Here is a 15,353-nt window from a genome sequence, read left to right on the forward strand (position 1 = left end):
ACATGCAGGGCTCTATACCCATTGTAGAAATTAACGAAAACTGGATTGTATCAGGCATGTATGGTGGCTCTAATCTTTCGTCTAGTGCGGCAGCGATAATAATAGTCCAGCACCAGGGATTTGTTGAGAAACAATCTCTCAATTCAGGATCATGATTGGCCATTCGGTGATCTGGCGGCTCCGTCATCCCCGGACCCGTAGTAGTAGTTGGGTCTTCGAATTAAATTAAGAAGATCTCAAAATCCAAAAATCCAAAAGAGCAAACCCCTTTTGGAAGCCCTAGGTCCACTTCTGCAGTTTTCTCGGGAAACTCTCGGATTCTACTCCAAACGGACTGATTCTCCAAGAAGGCCTTTTGCTGTCTGAAAATTGTGAACAATACCTAAAAGCCCATTCGGTGTATCGTCCAACCGTGACGTTTTATTTTAAGGACCTTTGGAACAAGTCATTCTCCACATGAGGCATTCATCGCCCCAGGGAAGTTTGTCCCTCGACCCTGCTTATAGGGAAGCTAACTATGTAAGGACGGAACAGAAACACCGCATAAGATCCCGAACCAAGGCTATTCTTAAAGAATTCAATCAATCATAATGGCAGAGACCACGCCGGCGCAAAGTTTCCTGAGAATCCCCCGCGTTTGACTCCAGTTGTGAACGGATGGGGAAATGGCATGACACGATGGAGATTACGAGGATCAACGCCCTTGAGAATCTGACTGGAGGGCTGAATTTAAGAGTTAAACTAAACTGAGCCCTAGTGAGCTCGCATGGCTTTTTGAAGTCAAAAAGTTCCCGGTATATTTTCGGCGGGTGGCTGAGAAGTTGAACTCTGGTTCATCGTACTCGGAGTCTTGGACTCGTCAGTTCGATGTAAGGAAGACGGCGGATGCTCCAACCCGAATAAAAACCGGCGGTTCCAAACGAATTCCATGGTTGTTCTCAACCGTGGTGAGGGATGCGGAGAAGTCTAGGCGATCGGGAAGAAGTGAGCGGCTTTTTAGCCGGTATTCTATTCTCCTTTCTTCTTTTTTTTCTTTGGTTCCCTGATTAGGGTTTCAGGGTGAGAAACTTCACGCATCGGGACCTTTTGTTCTTCGGCTCTTATCTTGACATCGGATTCTCAGTGGTTGAGGGCAGGCCTGGGATTGCGGGGGGTCGAGTCTATGATTAAATCAAGGCTGGTTGACCGGACTGGGGGTCTTCGTCGCTGACTTGTTCGAAGGGGATGTCTGGGAGAAGCTTCTCTCCGGTTCGGAGTTGTGATGATCGGCGATTACGGGGAGATCATTACTACACTGTGTAGCCCACTTGGGCACTCTCGGGTTTAAAGGTAGGTAGTCCGTAGGATTTACACGGTGAGAGCATGATACTCCTGTCTACGACTCGATATGTAGTGATAATTGCTAGGGTTGATTAAGAAAACGATAGATGAATGTCGTATTTAGCCTCGAAGGATAAAGAATATTTTATCTGACAGCCTAACGTGAGTGGAGAGACGGAGTGAAGGATTCTTGAGTCTAAATCTCAGGAATACGTTGCCTTTGGGCATCCCCCCTGTTGGTTGCTGCAATGAAATTTTCCCTGCTAGTCTCCTCATGCTAACAAAAGCCAATCAACGACTGTTCAATGGCTCTCGCCAGCGATATACTACTGTACCCTAGTACTTCGCCAGTGCTAGGCACGGGATAATCCCTGAGATTAATATCCTTGAGTTTCATGCTTCATATAAGTTGATTTTCTCAAATGACACACACAGGAAGAACAATTAAAGAAAACAATGCGGAGGGTTCGGGCTGGAAGTCAAATAATTCAGTATGAATTTCATTGAACTTTAACTCTTTTAACACGAACTTAGAGTGAGCGTAATGGTATTACAGATCCTCTCTCGAAACCCACTGCGAATCTACGGCTGTCGAGTGTCGGGTGAGCAATTGAAAATCGTAAACTGGACGGTATAATTGGCGGAAAGATCAGACGGAGGCCCACCGGGCTACCCCACAGCCACACCCCTTTGAGCCTGCATCCGTCACCCGCACCTGCGTTGGTAATCCTGCCAATACACTTGCCGTACGGAGAACCGCGGACATCGAAAAGATCCTGTGGTTGGCCTTTCCCATCACGCTTATGCTCTTCCTCCTCTTGTCTTTCCCTCCCATTCTTATCATCAGCATCTCCTCGGCTACCAACCGCCACCTTTCTTACACTTAACTATACCTCCTTATCAAGACACTCCGCTCACCATATCTTGACCCTTTGTTGGTCTACGGAGTACTACAACGTTACTTACGCTACGATCGGCTATCGTTTTTTACCAAATCAGTCGGCTACATACTTTCGTCCCTGCCGAGCCCCCAACTACTACATAATATCGCTTGAGTGTCTACATCACAGCTCACCCAAGTGTTAAATCGAAACATAACAGCACGAACCGCACGCGAGAGCCAAGAAATAGTCCTTTCGGCGGCAGATGCTAAGAGCATCCAGCCAAGATGCCTGGAATTCTCCCGATGAAAGTGATCAAGGTCGGCAACGGCGCCCAAAGTCGTATCGCCCAGGCCTGTGATCGATGCAGAAGCAAGAAGATTCGCTGTGATGGAATCCGTCCATGCTGTACGCAATGCGCCAACGTTGGTTTCGAATGCAAAACGAGCGATAAGCTCAGTCGCCGCGCTTTTCCCCGTGGGTACACCGAATCGTTAGAAGAACGAGTGCGAGCGTTGGAGGCGGAAGTGAGGGACTTGAAGAACTTATTAGACGAAAAGGATGAGAAGATCGACGTACTATCTCGGATACATTCTTTTTCTCCCTCTTCACAGCACAGGGCGGCTGCCTCCGCACGGTCGTCGTCTGAATCGGTCAAGTCGAGCGCACCCGACACGAACGAAGGTGTCATTCAGGTCCAGGAACCGGTATTGGTAGGCGAATTATCTGATGTCGAAACTGGAATTGCAAGTATTCGTGGTTATAGTGGTAGGTTCATCCTTGGAAAGTGGTAAGATTTGAAAGGACACTGGGCAGCTAATTCAAGTTAGGCATCTTCACGACTAGGCTCATGGATCAGGGCCGATTGCCACCGAATGTCTCAACTAAGGCTTTGACAGCATCACCTACCCCAATTGCTGCCTCTCGTACGGACCAGGTCATCAAGACCGCACCGCGACTTGTGTCTGATCAACTAATTAATATCTTCTTCCAAGAGTGGGCTCCTCTTTACCCTGTTGTTCACAGGCCCACCATCCTTAAAGCCTACGAGCAGTACCTGTCGAATACAGAAACGTTGCAAGGCAGTAAGCATGACATGGCCCAGTTGAACTTGATATTTGGCATTGCTGCTCTTGCGTCAACTGTAAGTCAAGTTTCTTACGCCGGTACTTTACGATTCTTCAAAGCTGATATGCATCGACAGACGAGAACCAACCAGGACCCAACATTTTTTGAGGATAACTGGTCGCCGGTCCTTGAATCGCTCTCAGGCGATGTGTCCGTCTCAACTTTGCAATGCTATGTTTTGGCTCAGATGTACTGTATGACCAAGGGCGATTATACCGGCCTTTTACGCTACCGTGGCTCTGCCGTCAGTCTTTGCCATCAGTTGAGACTTCACCAGAGTCAGAGACGCTTTTCTGCCAACGCTCTGGTTGCTGAGACGCGGAAAAAAGTGTTTTGGTGCCAATATGTGGTCGATCGGTAAGTACTTTGCTTACTCAAGAAGTTCTCTTCTCTGACATGGTCACAGCTTCACTGCTGCTTTAACTGGATTGCCTGTTCTACTCCGCGAGGAAGATATTCATACGGAATATCCGGAGGATATTGATGATGAGAATGTCACCGAAACAGGTTTCCTGCCTACTCTCCCTGGCGAGTCCACTCGCATCTCTAGCGCGATCGCGTTGTTTGCGGCCTGCAGGGTCTTGAACAAGGCTTTGGAAGATCTATATCCCTCTGATGGAGGGTACGAAATTCCTATCTCGAAATTGCGTTCGGTTGCTGGACAGCTAGACGGTTGGGTGAAGAACTTACCTCCTCACCTCCGTCTAGAGTTTTCGCAGGATAAGCCTAGTACGAATGTTACAAGTAGCCGGTCGCCACTTTTGGTAAGTTTTGATGCATCGTTATACTCAAAATACCTAACACGTTCTAACAATTTTGCCTAGTCTCTCGTTTACTACTTCATCCGTTCATTAATTCATCGCCCGGCTGTCTGCTTTGGCGAAGAACAGATCCGTTCGCCGTCTTCGCTCGCCGTCTCTGATTGTAGCAAGCGCATCGTTCAAATCCTCCAACTTCTCGACGAGAGGCGCCTTTGCCTTTCGATCAGCATCAACCGAAGAGAGTTGGTTTTCTCTTCCGGTCTCGGGCTTCTGTGGCAGAGTATCGGCCTCAAACGAGACAGCAAGCTTATCAAAGAAAGCCAGAAGCTGCTTACTGCGATCATTGATCAGTTGGAATCAGAGTCCCCAGCTGCTGCCGCAGAATTCAGTACCTTGGCTAGCGCGCTAGTCTCACTTGATGGTGGCAAACGTGCAACGTCCGATAAGCCCCGTGAAATGTCCCCCCCTGAGCAGAAGCCGTCGAGGTCTCCTAAAAAGCAACTGCAAGCCTTGAAGTCCCGCTTGGCTGCTAGCGCCGGCTTCGGTCAGCCTGCAAAGCAAGACTCGCCGTCACGCAGGAATACTATCTCCGGCGCCAGCCCTCATATTGCCCAGCGTCAGATACGGTCTTCTAGTTGGGCCAGCCTTCCTACCCCCGAGAACCTGCGCTTGCCTGGAGAAAAGATGTACTACCCGTCTCATCCTTTGGGATACGATCAAGGTCATATGCTTTCCAGCTCTGTACCCTCAGACGTCGCCCACGGAGCTATCACGATGTCCGACTGGGAGTTCGTTCTGAGCGATATGGACCGAGGTTATTCTAACATTTTCACCGGAATTTATGGTGGCAAGGAATGTGGTGATGACGCTGGACCTTTCGCATCCCTGACGGCCGAATACGCACCTAAGCCCGACTCTATGACAGCACCGATGCCGGTATCCCACAATGACCTCCAGGGACTGTCCCCTGAAGCTTGGTCTTCTAGCAGCAATAGCGATGTGGCCCCGACTCGGGAGATGGCGGCACAGAGCGTCCTGAGTTACTCGGATGAGAGCATGGGCAGTACGGAAGAGGCGGTACCCTACAACGACCTCCGGCTGTCCCCGGAAGAGCAAGCCAATCTACTGGATCCCTTCCAAGGCGTCGTGATTCCCGCCGCGGAGGACGAGGTCACTGAGTATGGACTTATGAACGGGTGGGATCGGCGGCTGGCCGTCTGATTTGCTTTCCATCATATAAACTGCCGTTTTGGTTTATGGAGTTCCATGTCGCTTAATTAAAGTGGTCTGGGTGGCGTACGCACAGCTGTTTAGCTTTTGATACCTGGAAATTTGTATGGAGTTATGGGATATGTATATATGGTATGATCAGGCTCACCCCGAGCTCTCGTTTGTAATGAGGCACTGGTGGGATGCTCTTTTTATAATGTTCGATATATGGTTCGTTTTTAGATGATTCTGCTACGTTATTGTGTGCCGGTTGTCACGTATCCGCCAGCCGATCGTGCTTTTAGCGAATAATGAACGTGATGCTCATTGATATCGTGCCTTACGGTAATCCTTTCTGTTCGAGGTCGTCTGTCAAGGATTGAATGCGGGGTTGTAAGAGATTTAAGTTGCTGCAGCCTGTCGCATATGTGAACGCGACGTGCCGTGCATACAGAATTCGGGTACGACCGGAGTTCAGCACATGAAATATGGTGATGAATGAAACGAAGGCCAATTACGCCGATTCTATCCTATCCGAACCTTGATATGGTCCAAGACGACGTTTCATGACCATCCAACCTTCACAGCTACCCTTGACACTTCCTTCTGCCGCCGAGGTAGGTACTTTACATGCTTACTACTGGTAGGTATACACCTCGTAGCGTTAATTTAACTTACAGTTAGCATGCCGTCGGATTGGCCTGATTGGGGAAGCCGTTGCTGGCAATCCGGTGTGGTAGTTATTGAGGACCTGGGGACGAGAACATCTCGATGTGTAACTCTAATCAGGGACGTATTTTCTAGTTGCTGATGAGGTCCATGTTTACCCCCAGATGACGTCCAATGGCGTGCGCAGAGTGTATATATCGATGTACTGTAGAGATGGATATGCAGGAGTAGAGTATGTACTGAGGTACCAATGAGGACCTTGACGGAAACCCCCAACGTCCCTGAATTTTATTTTTTATTTTTGTTCTTTTTCTAATAGAAAAAAGATTGTTTCAAAGGGTCCCCCTCCACCTAATTGACCTGCAAAGAAAAGCGGGAAAATACTATATTCAGCAAAGTAAAAGAAAATTCTGGACGGTCGCATGGGGGTGCCATCGGAGTATAGTACTCCGGGACCCAGACTTCGGTGTGTGTTGTTCGGACGACGGCCAGGACTACGCTGGTCCGGCTTATTAGTTTCTATGGGGGTGGGAGTTGCGTTGGGTAATGTCTGTACCCCGTCTACTCCGGAGGTTCTTTATAAATCTTATGGTAAGCATTGGATATACTTTACATGTGGGAGATGCGCGAGAGGGGGCCAACGCATCTATGATTTGTCATCTGCATTGTGAGGTCAATGGTTGATATTGGCGGTACTTTTCTGCATGAGAGTTTCTGAAGGAGGGGTCTGGAGGGGTAGATGGCCTTTTTTGCGGAGTAGTCCTTTGAATATCAGATCCGACGTCTTTCTCTATCGTCGGGCCGTTGTTCAAGATTGAGCTTTGTAGATATATCTATTAATAATTACGGCCTTTGGGATGAATGATTTTAGGGTTCTCTTGAGTCAGGAGGCCTTTCCAGGCCTTCGTCATTCAAATGGTTAGTATTGTTGATTGCCGAATTCGGGGGGGTGGAGGGGCACGGGTTGGTTCCTGAGGCAGCCACAGCTTGCGATCCTTGCGAAAGTTTCATTGAAAACGATCGACTGCATTTGATAGTTTGCGGTTGGGCAAGCATGCGCTAGCAGACTGAGTCCTCAATGGCTCTGATATGAGGAAGGATAGGGGATTATTGCCCTATTAGTGACTTTTTATTAATTATTTTATTTCTTTTGAATTCTTTCTCAACAGGAGAAGAAATCAGGACCAAAAGTGACCGGTGAGCATCTGCAGCCCCACCGGAAGACATCATTCCTCCCCCACTTACACCCAATCAGTGGGAGTCCTGAACCCCTCCATCATTATTCATTGCCATCCCAGCACGTCCTTGACTCTCTCCTCTTCTCCTTCTTCTTTTCTTTCTCTCTCTTCCTCTCCTCTCTCATTCTTCATTCCTCTTCATCTCTTCTCTTCCTTCCCCTTGAACCTTGTTTTTCCATATCTTAATTTACGAGGAAGAACAGGAATAGTAGGTCCCCCTCATCCTCCTTCTCAACCGTTGAGGTGGAAAGCTAGCTGTCTAACCGTCACCCGCATTAGACACCGCAATCATGGGTTACACTGATTTGGATCAATTGGCTATCAACACGATCCGTGTTCTCGCGGTATGCTCTCTTCTTCCATCTCCTATTTGCCCGTCCCCGGTCCTCGAGAATTCCATGGGAAACAGGGGTGTTGCAAAGCTCTAGCTATGCCAACGGCAGCCCTAGTCTGGATCTGGATGTCATCGGATGCCTCACGGTTAATTGCTATCAATGGCAATTTCATCCCCAGAGCCTCAATTCCCTCCTAATTCTCTTTCTCAGCGAAGACTTGCCCATTGAGACATGGGAGCTGTTACAGAAGGCCATTCCTTGTTACGGATCAGTTGACATCATACTAATCTCATGGTCTGTAGGTCGATGCCACCTCCAAGGCCAACTCCGGTCACCCCGGTGCCCCTATGGGCATGGCCCCCGTTTCTCACGTCCTCTTCAACAAGTTCATGAACTTCAACCCCCAGAACCCCGACTGGGTTAACCGTGATCGCTTTGTTCTCTCGTAAGTTCCTGGTGTTGTCACCTCTTTAATATCAGGACTATTTTTGCTAATATAACTCGATTTTAGTAACGGCCACGGTTGCATGCTCCAATATGCTCTTCTCCACCTCTTCGGCTACCAGCTCTCTCTGGATGACCTGAAGAACTTCAGAGTATGTCTCCTTCTAACTTGAATCAGAGTTAGATAGAACTAGATGGTCTAACTGCATCCCCGTGTAGCAACTCGACAGCATCACCCCCGGTCACCCCGAGGCTCACGACACCCCCGGTGTTGAGGTCACCACCGGCCCCCTGGGTCAGGGTTTCTCCAACGCTGTTGGTCTGGCTATTGCCCAGGCTCACACTGCCGCTATCTACAACAAGCCCGGCTACGATCTCATCAACAACTACACATACACCTTCTTCGGTGATGGCTGTGCTATGGAGGGTGTTGCCAGCGAGGCTGCCTCTTTGGCTGGTCACCTGAAGCTTGGTAACCTCATTGCCATCTACGATGACAACCATATCTCCATCGGTAAGCAATCAAGTCTCGCGATTTTCTCTACCGAAGTCTTACTAAATGAATGTTCTCACATTGGACAGACGGTGACACCAAGTGTGCTTTCACTGAGGATGTCATGAAGCGTTTCGAGTCCTATGGCTGGCACCACGTCTGGGTCAAGGACGGTGACAATGACCTTGAGGCCATTGAGAAGGCCATCCAGGAGTGCCGTGAGGTTAAGGACAAGCCCTCCGTTATCCGTTTGACCACCACCATCGGTTTCGGTTCCAAGCTGCAGGGCACCGGTGGCGTTCACGGTAACCCCCTGAAGGCTGACGATGCCGAGAGTGTTAAGGCCAAGTTCGGCTTCGACCCCAAGCAGAGCTTCGTCGTCCCCCAGCAGGTCTACGACCTCTACCACAAGACTGCTTCTCAGGGTGCTGCTAAGGAGCAGGAGTGGAACCAGCTCTTCGAGAAGTACGCCTCTGAGTACAAGGATGAGCACGCTGACCTCACTCGTCGTCTTGCTGGCAAGCTTCCTGAGGGTTGGGAGAAGAGCCTGCCCACCTACAAGCCCACCGACCCCGCTGTCGCCTCCCGTAAGCTGTCCGAGGCCGTCCTGGAGAAGGTCCACAGTGTCATCCCCGAGCTGCTTTCCGGCTCTGCTGATCTGACTGGCTCCAACAACACCCGCTGGAAGAACGCCGTCGACTTCCAGCCCCCTGAGTACAACATTGGTGACTGGTCCGGCCGCTACCTCCGCTACGGTGTCCGTGAGCACGCCATGGCTGCTATCATGAACGGTCTTGCTGCCTACGGTACCGTCATCCCCGCTGCCGGTACCTTCCTGAACTTCGTCTCCTACGCTGCCGGTGCCGTCCGTCTGTCCGCTCTCTCCCGCGTTCGCGTCATCCACGTCGCTACCCACGACTCCATCGGTCTGGGTGAGGACGGTCCTACTCACCAGCCTATTGAGACCCTAGCTCACTTCCGTGCTCTCCCCAACTGCATGGTCTGGCGTCCCGCTGATGGCAACGAGACCAGTGCTGCCTACTACTCTGCTCTCACCTCTAAGCACACCCCCAGCATTCTGGCCCTTACCCGTCAGAACCTGCCCCAGCTTGAGAATTCCAGCATTGAGGCTGCTCTGAAGGGTGCGTACGTCGCCATTGAGGCCCCCAACGCTGCCGTTACCATCATCTCCACCGGTTCCGAGGTCAGCATCGCCATCGAGGCTGCCACCTACCTCAAGGAGAACCACAACGTTGTTGCCCGTGTCGTCTCCGTTCCTTGCTTCGAGGTCTTCGATGCCCAGGACAAGGACTACAAGCTCAAGGTCCTCCCCGACGGTATCCCCGTCCTCTCCGTCGAGGCTGCCTCCACCATGGGCTGGGAGCGTTACGCTCACGAGCAGTTCGGTCTCAACCGCTTCGGTGCCTCCGGCCCTTACAAGCAGGTCTACGAGGTACGTTCTCTGTTCCGATTCCTATCATCTCTCGTTAAGTTGTTGCTAACTTTGCTGATCTACAGAAATTCGAGTTCACCCCTGCCGGTATCAGCAAGCGCGCCCTCGCTACCATCGACTTCTACAAGGGCCACCCCGTGCGCTCCCCCATCAACCGTGCTTTCCAGCAGATTCTGTAGATGTCCTTTGTTAGCGTGATGATGCCTGTTACGTTTCGTTTTAATGAATCCATGGGACGATGTTGATCTCTGGGAGCAAAATATCCAGGGAGAAGTCCTATGCTTGATGATTTTCGTTTGAAAAATCCCTTTTGGTAGATTTAGAGGGATGAGACCAAAAATGAAGAATACCATGTTTATGTTCAAGTTCTGTTGATTCTAATCGTAATATGTAGCTGTTCATTAAAAAGAAGACTTAAATGACATTACGTTTATAGAGAAGATCTGGAGGGCAGCATGCTACTTCATACGAAAATACTTTTTATCCTTTATTGCTGTATGTCATGGACAACACTGCCCGTCTCTGTAGAACACGAGTGCGACATCATCAGAAAGGAGGGGAATGTAATAAAGACAAAGAAGAACAAAGAGGAAAAACCCTTGTTGTATTCATCATCATCAAATCATCATCGATTATCCGCCGCCATGGCGCCTCTAGATGGAAAACAGCGTCCGCCCCAAACAGATTTCATTCAAAAGGGTGCAAAGGACCAATATCAATCTAGTTCAAAGCCTTACGGGCAAAGTTGGGAAGAACGAAGCTAGCCCGGTGGATATCCTGGTTGTAGTAGCGGCAGAGACGCTCCTCCTCCTCGCGAGTCCAGCTGCGGACGGGCTCACGCACGTTGCGGTTGGCGTCCTTGCAGCAGACCATGAAGCCAATCTGGCCGGAGGGGTAGGTGGGGATGGTGGTGTAGGCGTATTCGGCGACGGGGAAGACTTCCTTGCAGGCCTTCTTGAGGTCGGTGATGAGAGAAAGGTGCAGCCACTGGTTCTCGGCTGTAGGTGTTAAAATGCTAACCCAAACCGATTCCCGGGGGAGTCGGGTGGTTTGGGGCGTAATCTAATCAGTTCTATGCTCTTCTGATTCATTTGTGTGCAGTCAACAAGGAAAGGAGGAGGGGTGGAGAGGGGTCAGGGAGAAATTGCAGGGCAAAGGTAGTACAAAAAATAGGTATATAACAGCAAAGAGAGGGAGATAGGGGGAGAGATAAAGAAAAAAAAAAAACGGGGAATCTTTCGGGGAGCCACAGGCAGACAGGAAGGAAAGGCGACGAACAACCTTGTGTGGTGATGACACCTCCGTCACGGAGCGCATCGCGCAGGAGCTCAAAGTAGGGCTTCTGGAAGAGACTCTCAGCAGGACCCTCAGGGTCGGAGCTGTCGGTGATGATGACGTCGAACTCGTTCTTGTGGGTTTTGAGGAACTCAAAGCCATCGCCGACGAACTCCTCGACGTTGGGGTGTTGGAAGCCGATGCTCATGCCGGGGAGGTACTTCTTAGAGACACGGATGACGGCCTAGAAAGATTGACTTAGTTCCAGTTTACCGGGAAATGTATTCAAGGCTGTATACCTCATCGATATCGCACAGGATGGCCTTCTTGACGGTATCGTGCTTGACGACCTCACGGAGAACACCGCCGTCTCCACCACCGATGACCAGGACCTTCTCGGGGTTGGGGTGAGAGTTCATGGCGAGGTGGGTGATCATCTCCTGGTAGCTGTATTAAATTAGCCGATGTGCCTCTCAACCCGTGGGGGTAAAGGTTGGACAAAGGCGACGTACGAGAACTCATCCCGCTCAGTGCACTGGATGACATTGTCCAGAACGAGGACAGTGCCGTAGTCGCTGCTCTCGAAGACGAGGACATCCTGGTACTTAGACTTCTCGTGGTGCAGGATCTGGTTGACCTTGAGGCTCATGGCCTGACCAGGCCACATGTTGGACTTCTCGGAGAACCAGCCATCTGAGCAGGAAAAGTAATGTTAGCGAATGCATGCCAAACATTAAAAGAGATCACAATCGCTATGCGACGCAATTCAAGTCCTCGTTCGATTCAATCCGAGATTTGATCACCGTCGAGAGGGGTGTTAAAGCCATTGAGAGGTGCAGATTGGTGGGTGATGGAGGCGGGGTATCCTGTTGATTGATGGAGGGGCACATTTGGCGACAACGGTGATCATGAAGAAAGATACGTACCCTGGATAGTGGGGTGAGTTTTCTCGGACATGGTGATGGAGTGGGAGAAGTGCGAACGAAAAAGGGTATGACGAAAAGCACGAGAAGGTAAACGTCGAGAGAGAGAAGAAGAGAAGGAAGAGAAGAGGAGAGAAGAAAGAGAAAGCGAAGAAGATGCGCGAGCCAAGTGGGGGTTCATCGAGATGCGTATTTTGGGTATCGACCGTGGTGTATTGGGGTTACCTCCGTATTTTTGAGAAATTTTTCCCACTCTCATCCGTTTTGGGGTCAGAGTAGTACACAATACTCTCAGTCTTTTTCTTTGAAACTACTTCCCAAGACAAGGCAATTGATGGGTCAATTGAGCTACGGCGTCCATTCAGAAGCACTCTAGCCCTTCCCCAAAGACTCAATTGAGCGTAGTCATTGGTCCATTCTCAAAAATGAAGTAAGAACAAACTGTTAGCGGTCCCATCCTATCTTACCCTAAAAGGGAAAACTATCGCCGACATGATCCCCCGACAGTACATTAAGAGATTGTACAAAGTAACAAGAACAAATTGTAATAGAGGGAGACCATCCTATAACGAGAGCAAGTTGAAGGTACAAATAAGGTCTAATAGAGGGCCCAAGCAAACTATCACTAAATTTCCCAATTCTCCATCAGTTATACTAGTCCAAAATCTTGGAAGATCAACCACAGCTACATCTACCATATCGTCCAAATATCTCTCAATTCTAAAACAAAGGAAGTAGTGAGTTGACTTCCAGACCAGTACAGAAACACAATCCTAGCGCTTCAACACTAGTGACCCTGACAGTAGGTAAAGTCAGTCTAGCATCCACCTTAAGGAACAACTTCCAGCTCCAACAGTTAGCCATACAGCTTCTAAACAAGGATGTTTAGTTCCTGCGTACCGACCCTGGAGATCTATGAAGACCCTGGGGTATATCCATCTATCTGTCCACTAATATACTCTTATCTGTCGAACATGGACAAGAAGTTGCTTCTCTTATCCCTTGATGCTTTCTTTGACAATTGACATTTACACCGTTTAAGCATGTTCCCTACCTGATATCATCATGCAACAAACGCCACCAAAACATGACAAACATCTCTATCCCCTCAATGTGCGTGTGTTTACAGGATAATTTGTGTGAATGTAAGCCATCTATTCACTATCAGTGTGACCCCTAAGACATATTCACTACCCCAGGTCAGTCACACCCAGAACCTTATCACCACAAAAACACACTCAACCACCCTTCCAATACACACGCACTCACCCCTATGTTCATCAAAAAGCACGCCTTTTATCTACAAAAGCCACGCACTTGGTTACAAAATGAGCGACTTGTCAAAAGACCCGCCAACGATCCTGGCAGATCAGCATGCATCTGAAGTTCTCCGATTATTCCGCGCAAAGCATGAAGCTTTCTACAAGAATGGCGTGGAGAGCGCAGCCCGCCATCTAGTCTCTCAAACGGGTACGTGCGTCCCACAGAGAAGGGTATAGATGTCTACTAACAAGAGAAATCCCAAGACATGACCCGCTTCAGCCAGACCGCAGTCGAGTTCCTAGCCACCTTGATATCACTGCCAGAATCCATTAAGCTCAATGTCAGAGAAGGCCTCGTGGAATGGATGTCAGACATTGTAGAGGAAAGATGCCCACCCACTACAGTGGTGCCGTTCCTGGAGATCCTGGTGGGGGCAAATAAGGGCAGAAACAAGGGCGTCGACAGTTTCGACATCTGGAAGGCTGTGAACAGGCACTTTGGGAACAGCAATACCAAGATCATTTTTCCCTTCCTCTCCCTCCCCTTTGAGCTTCGCCTCATTATCTACGATTACTACTTTGAGCTAGAGACCACAAACACCAGCAAGAAGCTGATAGACAACATAGCTCCCCAGGGGGAGAACAGGCTCTCTCTAATGATTACCAACCATCAGATCTATTCCGAAGCTCGCAAGGTTCTCTATACGAACTTTGCTTTCGGGCTGAAAAGCGTGCCTCATTTGCGACACTTCTTTAACAATCTCCGAGGCTACAGCTACAAGATCATCCGCAAGTTGCAGATTGAAGACATTTCTGCTGAGCATGTGAACACGCTTGCGCAGGTACTATCTGGTCAAGGATTACTAGGCGTCCGATCTCTGAAGTTGATAGCAACGCCACACTATATGGGTCCAGCGTCTCTGAGGACCCAAGTCGGAAGATCTAGGAAGCGTCTCGTGTACCCGGTGTTCAAGAAGAAGTTGTGCATAGCGGTGGACAAGTTGTTTTATCGCAGTGGTCTTTCAATTCCTAAGCCACCGACACTGATCTTGGTTGATTTCCGTAAGGATCCAGCATGGGATGTTATATTTCCTAGATTTTGGTCAGTCTCTGTTACCTGGAAGGAGTAGTCGATAGCGCTGGAATGAGATATTGGGAGTCAGTGGATTTATCCTGAGTTTTGTTGGCATAGTAGCAATCGCTGTTTTATGACATGTTATTTGGATGGTCGAGCATCACAGTGTACCTTTTAAAGCAGCTTCATTACTTCTTATCGTAATCTGACAGCTTTGTATGACCTAGAAGTGTGTAGGCACAAGTTGCGTCTGACGCTTACCGGGAAAATACCCAAGACCAGTCAATGATTCATGATTGACCTACATTGAATCACGTAGAGCAGAGTGGTATTGTCTTGAGCTGATAAGCACTTGGTCGACGCATCAATGAGCTTCAAAGACTGATCTATAAGATGTACAAGATCATACCCAGGCACAAAAGAGATGGTTTTCTGAATAATAACTTGTAAATTTTACTTCTTGGGTCAACTGACACCTGATTCAACTAAACACTATTGTATATATCAGAAGAACCAATAACTGGCAAACCAACATAGGCACGACAATCATCTCAACTGCCAGCAGGTATGTTCCAAATGTCCAGAGGATACTTAGAATCTGCCCTTTCCCACATCTTATCATCCATCCCCGCCAGCGCGGCCACAGTTAGTTGCTGAACCAGACTGAGCTGTTCGAACGGCGTTACCTTCATGTGCTCGGGCTCAGGACCAAATACCAACGCCAAAAGACCTTCAAGAAGCATGATAATGCCAAGACCAGATGATCCTGGTAAAGCATCAAAGATGGCTGTGACCGCGCCTGGATAATCATCTGCGTTGATAGTTCCCAAAACTTTGACACTATATCCAGCCACGTCCCCTTCTTGGAACGGGAACGACGTTCTGGC

At 49.2% G+C, this 15,353-nt stretch overlaps 4 protein-coding genes across 4 annotated transcripts; 3 read left to right on the forward strand and 1 right to left on the reverse strand.

Moving 5' to 3' along the window:
• Window positions 1-2,488: 2,488 nt before the first annotated feature.
• Window positions 2,489-5,311, forward strand: facB (C6 transcription factor FacB/Cat8; the record flags this gene model as incomplete). The annotated part of the gene is made up of 5 exons (XM_023236527.1): window positions 2,489-2,991; window positions 3,048-3,345; window positions 3,406-3,686; window positions 3,736-4,093; window positions 4,154-5,311. 5 exons carry the CDS (start codon window positions 2,489-2,491, stop codon window positions 5,309-5,311), a joined length of 2,598 nt encoding a protein of 865 aa, XP_023091446.1.
• A 2,185-nt stretch (window positions 5,312-7,496) lies between these two features.
• On the forward strand, window positions 7,497-10,110 carry tktA (transketolase tktA; the record flags this gene model as incomplete). Its single annotated transcript, XM_001727478.3, has 6 exons — window positions 7,497-7,550; window positions 7,844-7,986; window positions 8,053-8,137; window positions 8,205-8,499; window positions 8,568-9,931; window positions 9,997-10,110. 6 exons carry the CDS (start codon window positions 7,497-7,499, stop codon window positions 10,108-10,110), a joined length of 2,055 nt encoding a protein of 684 aa, XP_001727530.1.
• A 908-nt stretch (window positions 10,111-11,018) lies between these two features.
• AO090012000528 (spermidine synthase) lies at window positions 11,019-11,873 on the reverse strand (the record flags this gene model as incomplete). Its single annotated transcript, XM_001727479.3, has 3 exons — window positions 11,019-11,450; window positions 11,506-11,653; window positions 11,719-11,873. 3 exons carry the CDS (start codon window positions 11,871-11,873, stop codon window positions 11,019-11,021), a joined length of 735 nt encoding a protein of 244 aa, XP_001727531.3.
• Window positions 11,874-13,756: 1,883 nt separating this feature from the next.
• AO090012000531 (uncharacterized protein) lies at window positions 13,757-14,521 on the forward strand (the record flags this gene model as incomplete). Its single annotated transcript, XM_001727480.3, has 1 exon — window positions 13,757-14,521. The coding sequence occupies one exon, from the start codon at window positions 13,757-13,759 to the stop codon at window positions 14,519-14,521; it is 765 nt and encodes a 254-aa protein (XP_001727532.3).
• Window positions 14,522-15,353: the final 832 nt, after the last annotated feature.

This window comes from Aspergillus oryzae, chromosome 4, assembly GCF_000184455.2.
Source record: "Aspergillus oryzae RIB40 DNA, chromosome 4".
Taxonomy (NCBI): Eukaryota; Fungi; Ascomycota; class Eurotiomycetes; order Eurotiales; family Aspergillaceae; genus Aspergillus; species Aspergillus oryzae.